Raw genomic sequence first — 17,371 nt, forward strand, 5'->3', positions numbered from 1 at the left:
AAAAAAGGTAAGAAATGAGAGCCTGATGGTAAAAAAGGCAGATGGTGACATGTATAAACAAAAACCAAAATTTGATTTTTGGAAACTGTTATGTTTTTTTAAGTTTTTGTTCTGATAGTCACTGTGGTACGCTGGCATCTGCAGTTTCCAGTTTGTTTAGCTGAAGCTCTGTAAAGTATGATGGGGACTCAATGGTGCCTTGCTGACTGTACACCCGTGGTCAGCGTATCCCTACCCTAACGAGTTTCAGACTTTACTGAAAGAAAAAAAGCTACACTTGCACTCCTTGCAGCGATCCAAAACATCTGCTACAGTTTCTGTGATCAGCAATGGTGTGTTCATGTATTTCAGTAGAGAGCTGAGGAAGTGGAATAGTCTGACCAAGGCAACAGCTGTCAGTTCCCCATTTACAGGGATGGCTGTCAGGCATTTTAGATTAAATCCTTTCTGGGAATTGGTGAGAATTGAAATAAAATTAGTGCAGGTAGCCTCACTTGCCATGAGTCCTGACCTTCATATACTTTTATATTTTGTTAGAGTTTCTGCAGACACTGGTGTCTCAGTAGCTGCCTAGAAAGCTAAAGCGTGAGAGCCTTTTTGGAGCTAAATCATCTGCCAAAGCCTGTCAAATATCCAGCAAAATACCCACTAAGGTGTATTTATTTGGTTATGGGCCTCAAGCTGCAGAAAACTTTGAACCCAGCAACAGTCAGATATTTAGTTTACTAATTTTTTTCAGGCTCCTATTCACCTGATGGGGTCAACTGAAACCAAATATGAAAGCCAAGCCAGGCAGCCTCATCATCACTGAGAAGCACCATTGTCTCTTGAAGGAGATAACTTGAGCACCTAATTTCAGCAGAGGCTCCAGCCTATTTGCAGTCTCTGGTTAGGTGCTTCTTTGCATCCCACACTGGCGCCTGTAACCCTCAGGCATATGGGCTTTGTAAGGCTTTCCTCTTAGAAATTTCTGGAGAGCATACATCAGAGTGGCTGAGTCCAGGAAATAAGCAGTTTGATCCCTTTGTGGAAAGATAAGCAAGTGGCTGGGTCCAGCAGTCCAGGAGCGTTAGGATCCATTATCTCATGCAAACGACATCTCCAAAACTTGCTTCTTTTTCTACATAAAAAGATTTGTGCATTGGTTTTCCTCAGAATATTAATGTCTGCCTAAATGGTTGTGTGAGAATGAATAGAGGTGAAATACATGTATGTCACATATTACAGGATATGAGCGTAGAGTTTGTTAATAACCAGTTCTTCCTTAATTGGCGTTAAGAATGCTGTACTTGGGAGAGCATTATGAGCTAATGATTAGATTCAAAGCCATTTGTGATTTATGGTCACATCAAGTGCCAGTAACCTTCTGCCCTGCTGTGTTTTTATGCTACTTTACTGTTGGTGATGTTTAAAAAAAATAATAAAAATAATAATAAACTGGCAGTCGGTGTACTCATCAGTTTCCAGCACTGAACAAATGGCTTAAATTAGTCACAAGTTGGAAATCAAGAATAGGAGTATTTTACCACTTGTACACCAAAGATGATGACCAGCAGGATCAGAACTATTTGCCTGAGCCGATTAGAAGTGCTGATGAGTAGGTCACTGTTATGGGGTCAGTATGCACGCTGGATGGTGTGAGACCTGCCAGCAGTGCTGGTCCCATTGAAACAGGGCTTTCAGCAGCAGGGGTGATCCGTGGCAGCTGGGACAAGTACAGGCTCTTTCACTTGGCATTCTCTGTTTCACATACTACAGTACGCAGCACAGCAGCCTTGCAGCAATTGGACTTGAATGCTTTTTGTCAGCTCCATCTGGCCTGTGGTGTTTACATAAAGCTCAGGGAGGAGGAGAGTCCCTTTGGAAATAAAGCTTGCTGTTTCACTGCTCTCTTTAAAATGCCCGAAAGCAGTGCAATATCTCTAGAGGGAAGGCCCTGCACCACCACAAAATACTTGTGGGATCCCTGGGTAGCTGCCAAAAGTCCTGGTTATTTTTAGGAGGCAATTGAGAATTACTGCTGAAGTGTTAGCCTTCAAAAATGCATCAGAAGCATTTCTACATCCATCACATAGCTACTGCTAAACTTCCCATGTATGGATGTTCATATGATCCTATTTGCATAGGCTCAGCTGAGAGGGTGTTGGCTTCTTGTTGTTGAAGCTAGAAGTAGGCAGTAGGAGGCCTGACTTCTCCAAAGGACACTCTGCAAAACCACTTTTCTTATGAGTTTCAGACTCAGTCTCTCTTTTGTATGAACTTCTTAGATGAGGGTTGGTCAAGCACTGAGAAATGCCCTAAAGCAGCTACTTACAAATATAGTTTAATGTTAGGTGTCTCCTAATATACAGATATAAGCACATGCGGGTGGGTGGATGGATGGATGGATGGATGGATGGATGGATGGATAGCACATACTAAAATCTATCAAGTGCTATCAAACAGTCATTGAGAGAGGAAGGAAAAGCACCAGAGTATGTTGAAGGATTTTCTTCCTCTTCTTTTTTTTTCCGTAGAATGCTAATTTATTAAGGTAGAAGTTTGCAGTATCCAAACAAGGAGGCTTTTTTAAATTTTTTTTTTTACTGAAAGGCAGAGCCAACATTAACAGAAAGAAGGGCTTATTTATGTTATGGAAGTCAGTGTAAAAAGATGGACAGCAATACAAATGATGTGGCTGAAATTAAATAAGTCTCAGTTCAACAAATTGAATATTATTTGCTAGCTTAACTCTTTGTTCTTTGCCTGATTGATCAGGAAAAGTGCCTTACTGTCCATGCTTAGCTCTAGCTCTGCACAAGCAGCCAGATGAATAGCGGTAGGGGAAGGGAATAGTTGTGCTACTTTGATCAATTGGCTATGTCCAGTTCTGGAACAAGGCTGTAGTTTGGATTGGCAGCTCTGATAGCTGTTTGGCTATATTTTTATTATTCTCTCCTCCCCTCCGAAACAGCCGCTATCATTGTACAAGGCTACAGCAAAAACTTGTCACTCCTCAGACTAATAAACATAAGTTGTGTTGAAAATCTACTGCTTTGTTTTAATGAGGTATTGATCAGCAGGGTAAAGACCTCAGCTTATCTGATATCTTTATAATGTTTTCTTTTCTTTTTAATTTTAAATGCCTTTATTATGTTAAGAAGTAGTTAAGAAGCAATACCTTAGAGAGCAATACTTTGAGGAGGAAAGCTGCTACATGTAAACCAGCATGCAAAATCGTAGAGTGAAAGGGAAAATTTGAATGTTTTCAGCCATACCAACAGCAGAAACCGAAAATAATGAGATCGTTTTTCATCAATATTTTAGACTTCTCAGATCAAAAGAGGCCATATGTTATGCAATGCATAATTCAACTTGAAATTCAGCGCATGTTCCTTGGGAAGCTGTCCTCAGTTCAGCTGAAATTTTTGGGAGGGACCTAATAAGCTACAATAGTTGTCATGCTTCATAAAACCCAAAAGAGTTTAAACAAAAAGCAATAGATGTTGATAGCAGCAAGAGACAGGTGTCTTTGAGTTATTTCTGTATACCTAAAAGTGCAGTGAAAGTCATAGATATTGAGGCTAAAATGGACCTTAATACCTAGTCTGACCTACTGTAAATCACAAGGCACAAAGTTGCACTCCTCCTACCTTCACATCCATATATACTTTGCAGAAATGTGGCCAGTTTTGACTTACACATATGAAAGCTGAGGGGAGCAGTCCCAACCAGTCTCCCTATGTCTGCTTCCTTGTTTTATCCCACAATTATGCTACTGAGCACAAATGTTTTTAAAAGGCTTTTTAATACAGATGTACTAAAATATGCAGGTGATTGATATATCAGGCCTTGTTCTGCTTTCTTGTACGTGGGTTGGTTCTTGATTACTACAGCGCTGTCCTAATTTACCAGCCAGGGACTTGAGGACTTCCAATGCTATTGCTATTAAGTCATCCAGTGTCCAGTCCTTGAGCACTTCTTGGCCCTTCCACTAACACCTGCCTTTTGTCTCCATTCACAGAAAATCCTGACCATGATCCCAACTGAGGAGGAGAAGCAAAAGATCCAGGAGGCACAGCTGGCAAACCCCGATGTCCCCCTGGGCAGCGCCGAGCAATTCCTTCTCACCCTCTCCTCCATCAGTGAACTCTCCGCCAGGCTCCAGCTCTGGGCTTTCAAGATGGACTATGAAATAGTGGAAAAGGTGAGAAAAAAGCAGGGAGGCAGGGGTGGAGACTCTTTAGAGACTCTGCTTTAATCTTTCCCTGACCTTGTTGTTATATGAGCGTCTATTTTGGGGAAATGGTAAATGGGTCACTTCTGTTTCAGTGGCCAACCAGGAAACAGCTAAAATGATCCTTCATAACCTGTTCCTCTTATAACAGAAAATTAGAGATTATGTCTTCCTTCCTTTAATTTGTCAGTAATGACATCGAAACAAAGAAGAGGGCTAAATCCTTACCACATCTTCTCCAGATATTGTTATTCAGGAAATTCTTACTTCAGAGCACTAAGAATTTTTCTTTGTATAAAGACTGAATGAGGGCTACAGTATTCAGCCTTATATCATACAATAAGAGTATTGATCTACATCCATTTGAACTAAGGAAAACACTATCCATTAAAGTTTTTTTCTGTTTATAACTCTCATTCAAAGTTATAAACAAAAGATAAGACAACCTTCAGGGGTCTTCTGTTAAGTCACAGGCAGTTTTTGCCACCTTCTTCATAGATGGCATTTATTCAGATAACAATGTAATTGCATTGTCTGTCATGAATGATGAGTCCCAGATAAACATTTCAAAATGACAATGTATAACTTTCAGCTTTTCAGCTGGCAATTTCAGCTGTTTGCTGACTTTCACAAACTCTTTCAGCAGTCTAGCACAGGAACCTCATCTGGCTGCACTTCCGGTGCATAGCCCATGCATTCTCTTCAAGCAACTCTTTCCTGTATATAGTAATATTGTTTGTGTGTCTGTGCACATATGTTTATATTACAAAATCAGTATAACTATATGTGATATGGATTCTGAGAGGTGGAACTCGCTTCTGAAAATGCCTGATGTTTACCTAGCCATGGTTATTTAATAAGGTATACAACAGTGAATTAACTCACAGACGATACTGTCAAGATTACTCAACGTCTGCTTAATTTTCTTATATTTTAGGAAATGCAGTCACACTAATACTCAGTATTTTTCAATTGTGACATTTTAGTCTTAGACATTTATATTTCTGACTTGTAAAACTTAAAATATTTGTATCTAACCTGAATGCTTTTTTTGTCATTAGGGTATTTTTTGTCAGTTGGCTGTTTTAGGGGCTTGGGGTGGGGGATGATTGGGTTTTTTACTCTTCCACAGCTATTTATTCTGCTTTAAAGTTACCACAAGGCTAATGTGTTCCTTTCATATAAGCTGAGTTAGCTGTAGCTGTTAATCTATGTGTTAATCTATGTGTTAATCTATGTTAATATATACCTAGGATATCTATCTTCCTCCCAGTTGAAAATAACATTTGAAGCACTGCTAAAAGCTAAAGAAATTTTGAGTTTTCCTGTTGCTTATCCTATAATGTTTATGCCACAAAGTTAATGAATTGCCAGTTAAAATCCATGTAGAATGAATACTAGTATAAAATGTCTCAAATACCTAAATTACTCAGAGAAGCAATAGCTGGAGTGAAGATAGAATCCTAGAATCATAGAATAGTTGGGGTTGGAAATTAAGATCTAGTTCCAACCCCACTGCCGTGAGCAGGGACACCTCCCAATAAACCATGTCACCCAAGGCTCTGTCCAACCTGGCCTTGAACACCACCAGGAATGGAGCATTCACAACTTCCCCGGGCAACCCATTCCAGTGCCTCACCACCAGTATTTTTACCCCTGTTGAAAGGTAGATAGGCCAAAGTACAGGACTTACCATAAAATGGTGCAAGAAATAACATATGATAACTGTGATACAATAAGAGGAGCATGTGATAAGAAGCCTAGCAGACAAGCATAGATAGGACAGACAGCTTGGGTTTTAGTTCAGTGAAGAGGAAGATATGTGGTCAGACATCAAAGGTAAGAGAGAGAGGGTGCAGTTGGGTGTCTCCAGTAACAAAATTTAAAGTCAGAGTTTAAATTCCAGGTAACCAATAAATATAAGCATTATTTAGACTGAGGTAAGGTACCATGAGCATATTCAATTAAAAAATGAAGTAGTCTGCATTAGTGATTATCATAATAAAAGAGTCCTAAGATCTGCTAACTTCTGTTCTTCAATCTACATTTTTGCAGAAGATCCATCTGCAAATGAGCAAACCCTTAGGTGCCAAATCACTCAGTTTCACAGTTTTTGTAATTTTTTCATCCAGCATCTGCTTGATTTTTTTAAATTTATTTTAAAATAAGGAAAATTCAAAACAGTTCAGAATGCATTCATATTATTTATTGAGTCACACATATATTTTATGTAAGAATTTGATGAACCTTACTATTATTACTGTGAAGCTGGAAATTTTAGGTGGACAACACCATAAAATACCCAAGTTGTTGATGTCAGGCTGGAGTTCTCATTCATGAGACTCTTTTGCTCATCATCCGAGAACAGAGTTTTGCCTAAGCAGGTCTTAGCTCCATCTCTATCAACCTGAAAGAAAACCAGCATGAAATTGTTCAAGAAAAGGGTTAAGTGAGATATTGTTCATGTCTGCAGAAAAACTTTTTATGCATAGTGGAGTAATCTTTCTTGGATTGAATTTAATTAACTCGAGCAAGTCAGAGTACATTTGCAGCCTCAGACTGTGAGGGGTTGAACTGAATGGATGGTCATTCTTTGGTCTTTACAGAAACTAAAAAAGAAAGCTCTTTTCCACTCATCTGTTTTATAATGCGTATCCTGTTTTAAAACGTTAATATGTACCTACGGTGCTATATGGCTACTGAAGGTTATCAGTGGCACAATAGTTATTCTCACTATAGGCATAGACAAAAAGAGCTTCAATTTTAAATCTTCATTTTCAGACTTGTGATTGCTGTGAAAATTTATACTTTATTACTACCAGTTCTTTGTACTAAACTATTTATGATGTGGATGATGTCAAATTTCATTATCTCAAAGAGAATTTAAGGGTCTTAGAAAAAGGAATAGAATCTTTAGTTGTCCTAAATCAGATTTTTTTTTCTTAAGGTCACTGTGGGCAAATATATCCTTATTGCTGAGAACTTTAAAGGATCGTAAATTAATATAAGCAAGTGTAGAGCTCAGAAAAGTAGAAATTTGAAAGAAAAAGACTTGCTTCAGTTTCTCTTCTGAGCAGAAAGATTATTCCTGACCCCAGTTTCCCTAGAGACAGTGTGCTGTGTGATCTTTGTGCTCTTATCTATGGTAACATAGCACTGCAGTTGTTGAATGACCCACTGTATTTCTCTAAGAAAGTGAAGTTCTCGGCTATTTTGCCTCTTGGTCTCAAATAAGTGTTCAAAAAGATCGTACTTCTGGGTGATGCTTGAACTGTCTGAAAATTTGTAAAGTGCATCAGAGCTTTTGAAGTTTTACAGTATCATCCTGATGCTTTCTGTTGTTTAAAAAGGGTATGATAATTTATGCAGGCCAGACTTAATTAAATGCAAACATGGCAAATTACATTTTGGTCATCTCAAAGTTCTCATCCCAACCAAGTTTTTACCCTTCCCAGACAAACATGACATGAATTTGTAGAGGTGTAGTTAGCTGAACTTAATACTAGTGTACAGGTTGCTAACAGTGCATATGTCAGATCAGCTGTGCAGAACATGTGTGCTACATCCTTCCTGTCCCAGGACCAGTGGATTCATTGCATGCATATGGTTGAGTTCATCTGTGCATGTGCATCAAGCATTCATCAGGTATTATCAGATGTCTTGCAGCCAGAAATTCTGGACCAATCCTCAATTTCATTCAAGTATATTTTTTAGGTGAAAAATAAATATGTGATGAATAAGGATACATGGTATCTAAGGATATGCGGTAGCTCTGCAGTATGTATCTACCCTCTTTATATAGAAGGTGAGTTTTATAGGAAGCAAGAGTAGGTATTTCACCTGATTATACACTGGTTTGTGTTGGGTTTAAGTGCTACAATAAAATAAAAAATAAAGATTATTTGCAAATGTGTACTATATGCATCACAGTCTAAGCTTATATAACTTACATGTAAATAGCTAAATGAAGGGCTACAGCATGGCCTGCTTTGAAAGCCTTCAATGTTATCTTTTTATTGACCTTCAGAATATTTTAAATTAACCTTTTAGGAATAAGTTTTTTAGCAGGTTGCAAATTGATACAAGTAAAATAGTTCAAAAGCTTGTGTTCAAAGTACAGATGCAGAACAGTTTGACTCAACTCCATGATGAACAAAACAACTAAATCAACCCTGCCTTTAAATCAATTCAAAGAAATATGTACAATAGTTTATCGATTTTAGTTTTAACTTGATAAAGTCTTGGATTATTTAATACCTCTCCTCTGATATAAAAATTGCGTTGCTCACTATGCCATCTCTTAATTTGTCTTTAATTTGCCGTATTTCTTTCTCTTTTCAAGGGATGCACTGCTCTTTAGTGACTGGAAATGTCTGTTTCTTTTATCTTTGTGCTCTTATTTATGGTAAAGTAGCACTACAGTTGTTGAATGACCTACTGTATTTCTCTAAGAAAGTGAAGTTCTCGGCTGTTTTGCCTCTTGGTCTGAAATAACAGCTTAATTTTGGCTTCTTGGCTCATAAACAGTGTAACAATTTGGGAAAAGAATGCTGCTCACGGATGCTTAGGATGGTATTTGGAGATAGAAACAATGCGAACTGTTACTGTGCATACAAAATAAATAACCGTGGGCCTCACATAAAGACATGGAAATAATCTCTGTCAACTGAATTACCCTCACTCTCTTCCTTTGAACTCTCTGGTGTGTAGTTCACTTCCCGAGGTAATGGAACAGAATTTATGTTTTCAGGCCTTATCAGTTTACATACCTATACTCAGATAACATGTGTGAATGGAAGATGCACTGAGTTCAAAGATTAAAATAAGAACACTTTTAAAGCTTGATGTTTACAGCAGTTGGTTGGGTTTTTTTCAGTTTTAAAGTCACACAAGCACAAAACCACATCTAAAACTCAGAGGTGGCCATCATTGGAAGAAAGTTCTAGGGTCAGGCTACAAATGCCAAGTTTAACTTTTTTTTATTAGTTTTTCAAAGATTAGAAACTATATTTATAAGAAGCTTTTTTATCAGTTGGGGCAGGGGGATGTTCATGCATGAAACTCCAGTGCAGTAGCCCCTTCTGATTTTCTTTCCTGTTTAGAATCAGAGAATAATCCCCAGGACAAATAAGGCAATTGCATACATAAAAAACAACATTAGGAAACTATTTTATGTTTTGGGGTTTTTTTTTTTCTGTCCTTGCATGTGATTTATTAGCTGGAACATGGAAGAAAGCCAGCACACATGACCAGTTTGCACTCTGCAAGACACCAGTTCAGAACTTTTTTCAGTAATTAATCTAAACCATAGAATTAAAAACTTAAAGCAGCTATAGCCAACTGCAGCCTTCACTTTCTTGTTTCTCTTCTCATGGCAGGAAGTTGCAGAGCCACTTCTAGACCTGAAGGAAGGAATGGACCAACTGGAGCACAATAAAACTTTGGGATTTATCCTTTCTACTTTGCTAGCCATTGGCAATTTTTTGAATGGAACCAACGTAAGTCTGATATCCCAGCATTTCGCCTGCACCTTTTTCCCTCAGAAAAACAGAAGTCAAAACCATTATGACAGTTGCAACCCAGTATTTATTTTTAACCAGAAGAAATGGAAAAAAAAATCTATTTTGTCTTTTTATTGTGTGTCAGGTTGTTCTTTGACTCTTTTAGTATAACCTGAAGGAAATGTGGCTCTAGGCACTCTTCTGGTATAACTCTCTTGAGTTTAATATTGATGCTTCCTATTCTAATTGTGAGAACTGTGTCATGAGTCATTTCACTGCAGATGGGCTGATTTTAGGCCTATTCTTCAACAACTTAAAAATAAGTAAAAGCAGTAAGTTGCTTCTCCTGTAAGACTCTTCCTCTTCTTTCTTCCCCTCTGCCCCTACTCGGTAATCATTTTTGTCTACTCATCTGCATGGGAAGGAGTAAATATTTTTCATTTCTTCTCTTTCTTCCTGCTTACAGGCCAAAGCTTTTGAGTTGAGCTACCTCGAGAAGGTTCCAGAAGTCAAGGACACAGTGCACAAGCAGTCCCTCCTGCACCATGTCTGCACTATGGTGGTCGAAAAGTTCCCAGACAGTACTGATCTTTATTCAGAGATCGGGGCTATTACTAGGTCAGCCAAGGTATGTCTAGTGGGTAAACATATATATGTTTTTAAGAAAAACTCTTTAAAGTGAAATATTTCAGATTTTAATCTTTGATTTTTGGTCACAGCACTTTTTATGAATGTGGATTCATTGTGTTGTTCCCACTGAATTTCAGAGATGCCAGCACTCTCTCTTCTGAGATTCATCTCTGTCTGTCAGGTAGTTTCCTTAACAATACACTAACAGGCAGCCTCGTTATGACAGCCCTTTTAATATCGTATACATTATTAATAATGTATGTAACTATGAGGAACTATTTTCAGGTTAAAACTTTATTTGTCCAGTATCTTCAAATTTATTTATTCTGTGGTTTGGAGGATCTTTTTTTTTTTTTAAGGCAGATACTAATTGTATTTTAAGTGGAAGGAATGATCTTTTTTGGTAATAAAATTGTTTCCAGAATTAAAGTGTCCTTGAAATATTTTAACTCATTTTCTGTCCTCCTCCTAACAATAATTTCTGTGATTAGGAGTTAGGGAAGATAAATGGAAGTAAAGTAAACTTGTAGCAGCACCTCTTTTTAAGAAGTGGCAATCCGTTGGCTAATGCATAGGTCTGGTCAATGGCTCAGCTTGGTATGCAGATGATTTATTACTTTTGCTAGCTCCTTGTTTGGCTGTCGGGGAAAAGGGAGGAGCAACACGATCCTGAATAATACAGTTTTTTAAAAAATGCAAAACTTAAATCTTATTTTGGTTCTTTGCACAGTTCTTATGACAGTGAATTCATAATCTAATTTTGTCTGCTGTTGAATTTGCCAGTTCCAGGATTTACTGTGTGAATATATTGAACAGTCAAAACTTTGGGTTTTATCACTCTATTTCATAAAATGGCTTAGGTAGGAAAGGACCTCTGAAGGTCATCTGTTCCATCATCCTGTTCAGTGCAAGATGAAATAAAACCAGGCTGCTCAGATCTGTGTCTGAGTCTCAAATAATCCTTTTTTTTTTTTTTTTTTTTTGAGACCATTTCCACACTTCTTCTCCATCTTACTCTTTAGAATGGGTTAAACGATAGCAAACACAGTATTCCACCCTCTTCTTATAAATGTTGTATGCTTACTATATTGTCCCGTTCTGCTTGTGCTGTTTTATTAGCTATCCTGATGTTTTCTTTGTAGTTTTTGACTGTTGCTATCCTTTTGACACCAGTTGTCTTTGGGCAGTTCACAAGAACATCCAGGCAGCCTTCTGAGCTGATCAGGCAATTCAGACCTCAGCCCAATGCACAAAGGAGTTTGGTACTGCCTGCAGTGTGCTCTTCATTGTGATGTACAGTAATGAACATGATCTGCTGAAGCAGATTTACTGCTTATCTCTCAACTCCCTAATAATCTTAAATCAGGACTAATCTAGATAATTTCCTGACATCTGTACATTTTACTCTCTCAGTCTGCTTCCTTGTTTTCCAGATAATTTTGAATTATAAGGTACGAACGATGAGACACGTGCTGTTAACCCTGTCATCAGATGAGAATCAATATGTATTCCTTTTCTTTTGCTCTCTTAACCTCACACTTCATAGGTGGCCTTCCATGAGGGTCTTGTAAAATTTTAGAAGTCTGATTTTCTTTACTTGCTGTTACCTGTCCACTATTTTGTAAACATACTCAGAATGTAGTGACTGATGTATTTAATTTCCTGTTATTCATCCAGGTTACCACGTACAGTGATAAAGCTTGGAGCTCTGCAGTCTTCTGAATCAAACTTGCTGCTCTTGTATAGATGAAACTTTGCTATTCTCTGACTCTTAAAGTTACTAAGTACAATGAAAGCATACCCATTCAGGCAGTGGTTCAATTTCTTTGTGTTATTTGATGCCAGAATTCTTGTCTTCTGCTAGTTTAGTGCTTTGTAAGATATCCTCCTCCAACATGTTTGTTTCTACTTATTAAGTCTTTAAACTTGATATTAGTTCACTTTTATTAAAAAATAAAATACAGAAAAATTGGGTACCAAAGCAGGTTTCTCCCCAACATCCTTCCTTCCCTTCCCTATCTTTTGTCTTCTTCAGGTTTTTCATCCCCAGTGATGCAGGACCCCTTACATATTTTCTTTTGGTTTTGGATGTCATAAAGGATTTTGTGGCTTTTGTTTTATATCCTTAGATATTTGCACTTTGGATTCCATCTCTGTTCGTCTAATTTTCCTCTTGCACAGCCTATGTTTAGGCTCTGTTTTATTGCATTCACTGTGGTTGGTTTCTCTCATGTTTGGAAGGGTTTGGGTTTGGATTTTTCTTTTCCTTTGAGTGATTCTTATTCTCTTAACATTTCACTATATTGGTTTCTACTTTCCTGCTTCTTCTTTTTGTTAAGAAGTTATTTCACTTTAGTTTTAGATTGGGACCAAGTTAATCACTAAAATTAAAATTACCATAAAAGAGAACCTTTGTTTTCCCAAATCCACACCACTGTGTATGGTGTACTCTCAAGTGAATCTTGTATTTTTCACTCTTAGAAAGTGGAAGAAAGCTTAACCTAATGCTGTCACTTACAAACAATTTTTAGGTCTAAAAGCGTGCAAGATTGAGCACAGTCTTTCAGTCTGTGGTTTGCTGATCTAGTGGCCCTGCCCAAAGCGGATGAAACTCTGAAAAGGCCAGACAAAATCACATTAAGGGAAATTATAGCCTTAACCTTCCCCTTGATGCCCAAGGTCTCCCTCCTTGGGATGTTCTAGCATGTGTTATACCACTGATGGATTACTGTAACAAACCCTATTCCCACTTGATCTTAACTGCCACAAATCAAAGAGTTAGGACATGGAAGCCATCCAAACTGCCCTCTTCAAGGGAATGTTCATAGACGAGGCAAAATCTTGGTTTAGGAAAGTTGACAGGAAAGGAGAAGTAATATTTCACTGTGGATTAGGCTGTATTTTGAGCTCCATTTTGTCTACAAACATCTTTCAGAAACCACAAAGGCTAAACAGTTTCCATCCTGTAGATAAATAGAGATGCCCCTTCCCCTGAGATGCGCACCAAATGAGAATTTCCTGAGTCTTAGGTCATAAAAACAAAAAAAAAAAACAAAAACAAAACCAAAAAGAAAACATGCTGCCTCACCAGAAAGGAGTAAGACCACAAACAAAGTGGTACAGTTATTGCAAAACTTGTGGGTTTTGTTGAAGGACTGAAGTCATAAATGGCAAAAAAAAAAGCAGACATAAGTGGAAAAATTCCCAAAACAAAAAGAATTCTAGATAAATAAAAAGTATTCATAGTTGTATAAGAGTATATAAGATCGTGCAGGGCACTGATTGTTTAGCATGCCATGATTTAAAGCACTTCTCTTTCTTTTCCTCTCCCTCCCTCCCCCCAACATATTGCAAGTTGTTTTTTCACTGGAGCTCTACCAGAACTGAAGTACCTAATGCTGAAGCAGACCCCCAGATTTCTGCAGTTAAACTCAGTATTGTTCCTAGAAGTTTCCTTATCAGTAGGGCAAGGAGAGGTTGCATCAGCACTAGTCTCTTCTCTGTTAGTTAATAAAAAATACATTCTTATTAAAAAAGTTCATCTTCTCTACCCTGTGGCTTCCCATGCATATGAAAGCTGACCAGCTCCATAAAGCAAACTAGTAATTGTCCTTTTCTTAACCTAATTGTCATTTACCTACAAGATACCAAACTTCTGGCTGTTTTTTAACACCTGCAGCAGAACGCTTTGATTCTCTGCAGATACTAGGCAGAAGAGAAGCCAGCAGCTTTTGAAAGCAAGCAGTAGGAAATGTTAACAATGCAGGGGAAGGGGCAAGGATTGTGGGTAGAAAAGAAGTCCTGACGAGACTAAGATATACACAAGGGAGAAGGAAGCCTGCAGCTGCCTTCTGTGGTGCTTGGCAAGGAGTTGGGGGTAGCAAGGAAGTGTCTGAAACAGAAGTGCCATTCTGGCATGCTGTAGCTTCTGCCTGATACACTGGAAATCGGAGAAAGGAGGGAAGATCATGCTGCCTCCTGTGCTGATTCAGTAGGATTTCTCTTGTCTTACTTCACAGGAAATACTTGTGTGCAATTTTCATTCAAGTATGCTTTCTCTATGTTTCCCTAATTCAAACAGAAATAAATGCCAAAAGTCTAATTATTTTCCATGGAAAAAAAAGGGTTGGGGGATGCAAGTTTCTTATGGTTGTATCATACGTTGTGGTGCCAGCTGCAAGGACTGCTACAGCTGTTTCAGTTACTGGCAGCAGCTAGCAGGTGCAGAGATGAAGACAGAGCAGAATAAGACAGATCCTGCTAGTTGCAGGGCAGACTGGGGTGAGGGGAAAGAGCTTCAGTGGCAAGTGAGACTTCAAGGCTTTATCTGAAAGAGGGCCAATGAAGTTTAGCATGTGTGCCTGACTGCACTATGGTGCTTCAGTAATGTTCCAGGTGAAATGGTTGCAAATAGTGTTGCAGGTGCTATAACACCATCTGAAGGGACCTATATCGTGACTTAACTGGTATGGCTCCTCGTCATCCTAGAGTGTGGGAACTCATACAGCATCTGCAGAAAGATCCCATATTGGTATGTTTATTGTAGATAGTTTAAGGAACTGAAATGCAGTGGGAATGTGTATATAATTGGGTAGACTCATCTGGTCACACCTCAGTAAGCACCTCTGTCCTTTAGTTTTTAATTAGTGTATTGATGCAGGTGTTCTTATTTCCAAAATTATTTTGGCAGAATGCCACCTCTTACCCTAGAATTAGAAATGTCTGGACAGAGCCTCCTTCATATTTTGCTTGCTTTTGAGAGCTGTCATCTATTTCACTTAAAATGTGTGACCAACAGAGTGCAAGTAGGACTAACATTAGTCTTGGGATGCTTCACAGAGTGTTATAAGGCTTAAGGCAGTGTGGAAATGCTGGAGGAGACAGCGTTTTGAACACACGCCACAGAAGGTCGCTGTACTCAGATGACAGTGTGTTTGCAAGGAGCGATTCTCAGAATTTCCTTTGGCTTTGAACCAACTCAGGAAAAGAGGAAGATTTTGTGTTCCCTGCCAGAACACATCCCTGTAATAATGTGAGAATGAATGGTCTGACCCTACATTATAAACAATTCAGACTCGGCTGTGGTCTGCTGCAGAAACTATCTTGAACTTCGAAGAGAGAAAGATTTTGTATGTGATTAAGTATATCTTTCTATATTGTGTGATAAAACAGTTGTCATTTTATTGTGAAGTTAAGGCAACTTTTGCCATTGTAAAAGCATCAGTCATCTGTTTAATGCACCTTTTGGGCAGGATAAAAATGCAGACATCCAGGTCTTAGAAAATATCTGGATTTGATATGTTCATCCCTAAAAGAAACAAGCTGTAGCAGTAAACAATGAATATAGTATCAGGCAATGGAAAACTCATGCAAAGATACTGAGGCTACAGCTACAAGTTGTTCACTGGCCTTCAGAACAAAACTTTGGATAATTTACAGTGATTTTGAAAAGAAGTGCTTTTTAAGCAGAAACCTCAACTTCACCAGTTTCATTTATTTGCTTTGAGGTTTTTTACTTCTATCCAATTGTAACACTTTTTAAACTGTTCAAGGACTGAATGTAAATACAGGGCGCAGGAAATGTGAGCATGATTAGGTGCAACATCTTTGACTTAGGACAGTTTTGTACTCTGAGTAGCAGTAGAGCTTAGCCCAGCGACTAGAGGAGATCTAGTATGTAAAGCACATTCCAGATAAGAGAATGCTGAATGACCTTAAATGACCTGTTACCTCACAGCAGCTTGTTTGTTTGCTGTGTATAGCCATGCATACCTGGAATTGTACATGCTGCCCTAGGGAATATATAGCAAAAGGTTTGAACCAATGCATTTAATTCCCAGTGTCACCTCAAAGCAGCCCTTTCTCTTCCCCCAGCAAATAATGAGTCCAGTTCTTACGTTGCCATGAGATATTTGTGGCCACACAGAGAAATGACATCCCAGCTCAAAGACCAGAAAGGCTCTCTGATAGATGTCCTGCCTGAATGACAGGGGCATGATCTAGTATTTCATGAATTAGAAAGTTTTAAACTTGTATGCGCAGCTGTGATACTAGATGTACAGCATGGAGTTGAACTTGAAACAAACAGATCTTTAAAGGAGCAGTGCTCATGGCACCTGAATGGACAGGGAAGTAAACGCTGAGCTATTTAATGGTGGTGGTAGTTTTTTAGTCAGATGAAAACTAACCATGCAGAAGTCATTTGGGGCAGTGGGTTTATAGTGCAGTATTGAATTCTCAGCCCAGTTAAGTGGAAGACTTGGTAGAATTCTTTTTTGTGGTGTTGTTTATGGCAGAGTCATTTGTTACTATGGTAGCAAGCAATAAATAATGATATAAAAGGATTAAAATGAGTGCTGGCATTGCTGGCATGTGGTTGGAAGGTTTGTTCTTGGCCTGTTATTTGTGCAAAATATGGTGGTGCATTAAATTGAAAAACAGATTTTTATTTTGATTTTTAAGTTGCCCATTAGTGACTTATGGCAGTGGTGTCCTGAATGAGGCTGACCCTGCAGGGCTTGTGTCTTGTAAACTAGACTTTAAATCCTACTTGGATAGACTGTCTTTGGCTACTCCACTCCAATGCAACAGTGTCTACAAAGGCATTTCTCAGAAGACTGAAGAGTGGGCCTAGAAAAAGATCTCACAGATAAATAACAAAGAGTTCTGAATATTTTACAGCTGGTGTGGTTGTGAATGGAGAGGAACCTGGCAGGAGAAAGGAGGAACATATCAAATACATCCCAGGAGCATTTAGAAAGTTTCTTTTTCTAAATCGGCTTACAAATGAAAATAAACATTACATAGTGTCTGAAAGAAAAGAGATTTTTATTTTGCTTAGCAGCCTAACAGTACTTATTCTTTTGCCTGAGGAAAAAGAAGAGGTTTATTTTGAAAGTTGCAGCAGAGGGTAACCGTAAGCAGGACCAGCAAGCTGCATATATTTTGCACATATATATACTGAGGAGGAAAAAGAAGAATATGTACTTCCACCTTCCTCCAAATCCTGAGACCAGACATATTA

At 38.4% G+C, this 17,371-nt stretch overlaps 1 protein-coding gene across 3 annotated transcripts in view; it reads left to right on the forward strand.

Moving 5' to 3' along the window:
* Nucleotides 1-17,371, forward strand: part of FHOD3 (formin homology 2 domain containing 3) — a gene marked incomplete at both ends in the record, with an annotated part of 373,934 nt that overhangs the window by 326,557 nt on the left and 30,006 nt on the right. For all 3 annotated transcript variants that reach the window (XM_080639441.1, XM_080639442.1, XM_080639443.1), the window contains 3 exons: nt 4,004-4,186; nt 9,595-9,714; nt 10,184-10,345. In XM_080639441.1, coding sequence (XP_080495567.1) covers nt 4,004-4,186; nt 9,595-9,714; nt 10,184-10,345 — 465 coding nt within the window. The remainder of the gene's footprint in view (nt 1-4,003; nt 4,187-9,594; nt 9,715-10,183; nt 10,346-17,371) is intronic.

This window comes from Psittacula echo (genome assembly GCF_963264785.1).
Source record: "Psittacula echo genome assembly, chromosome: 2".
Taxonomy (NCBI): Eukaryota; Metazoa; Chordata; class Aves; order Psittaciformes; family Psittacidae; genus Psittacula; species Psittacula echo.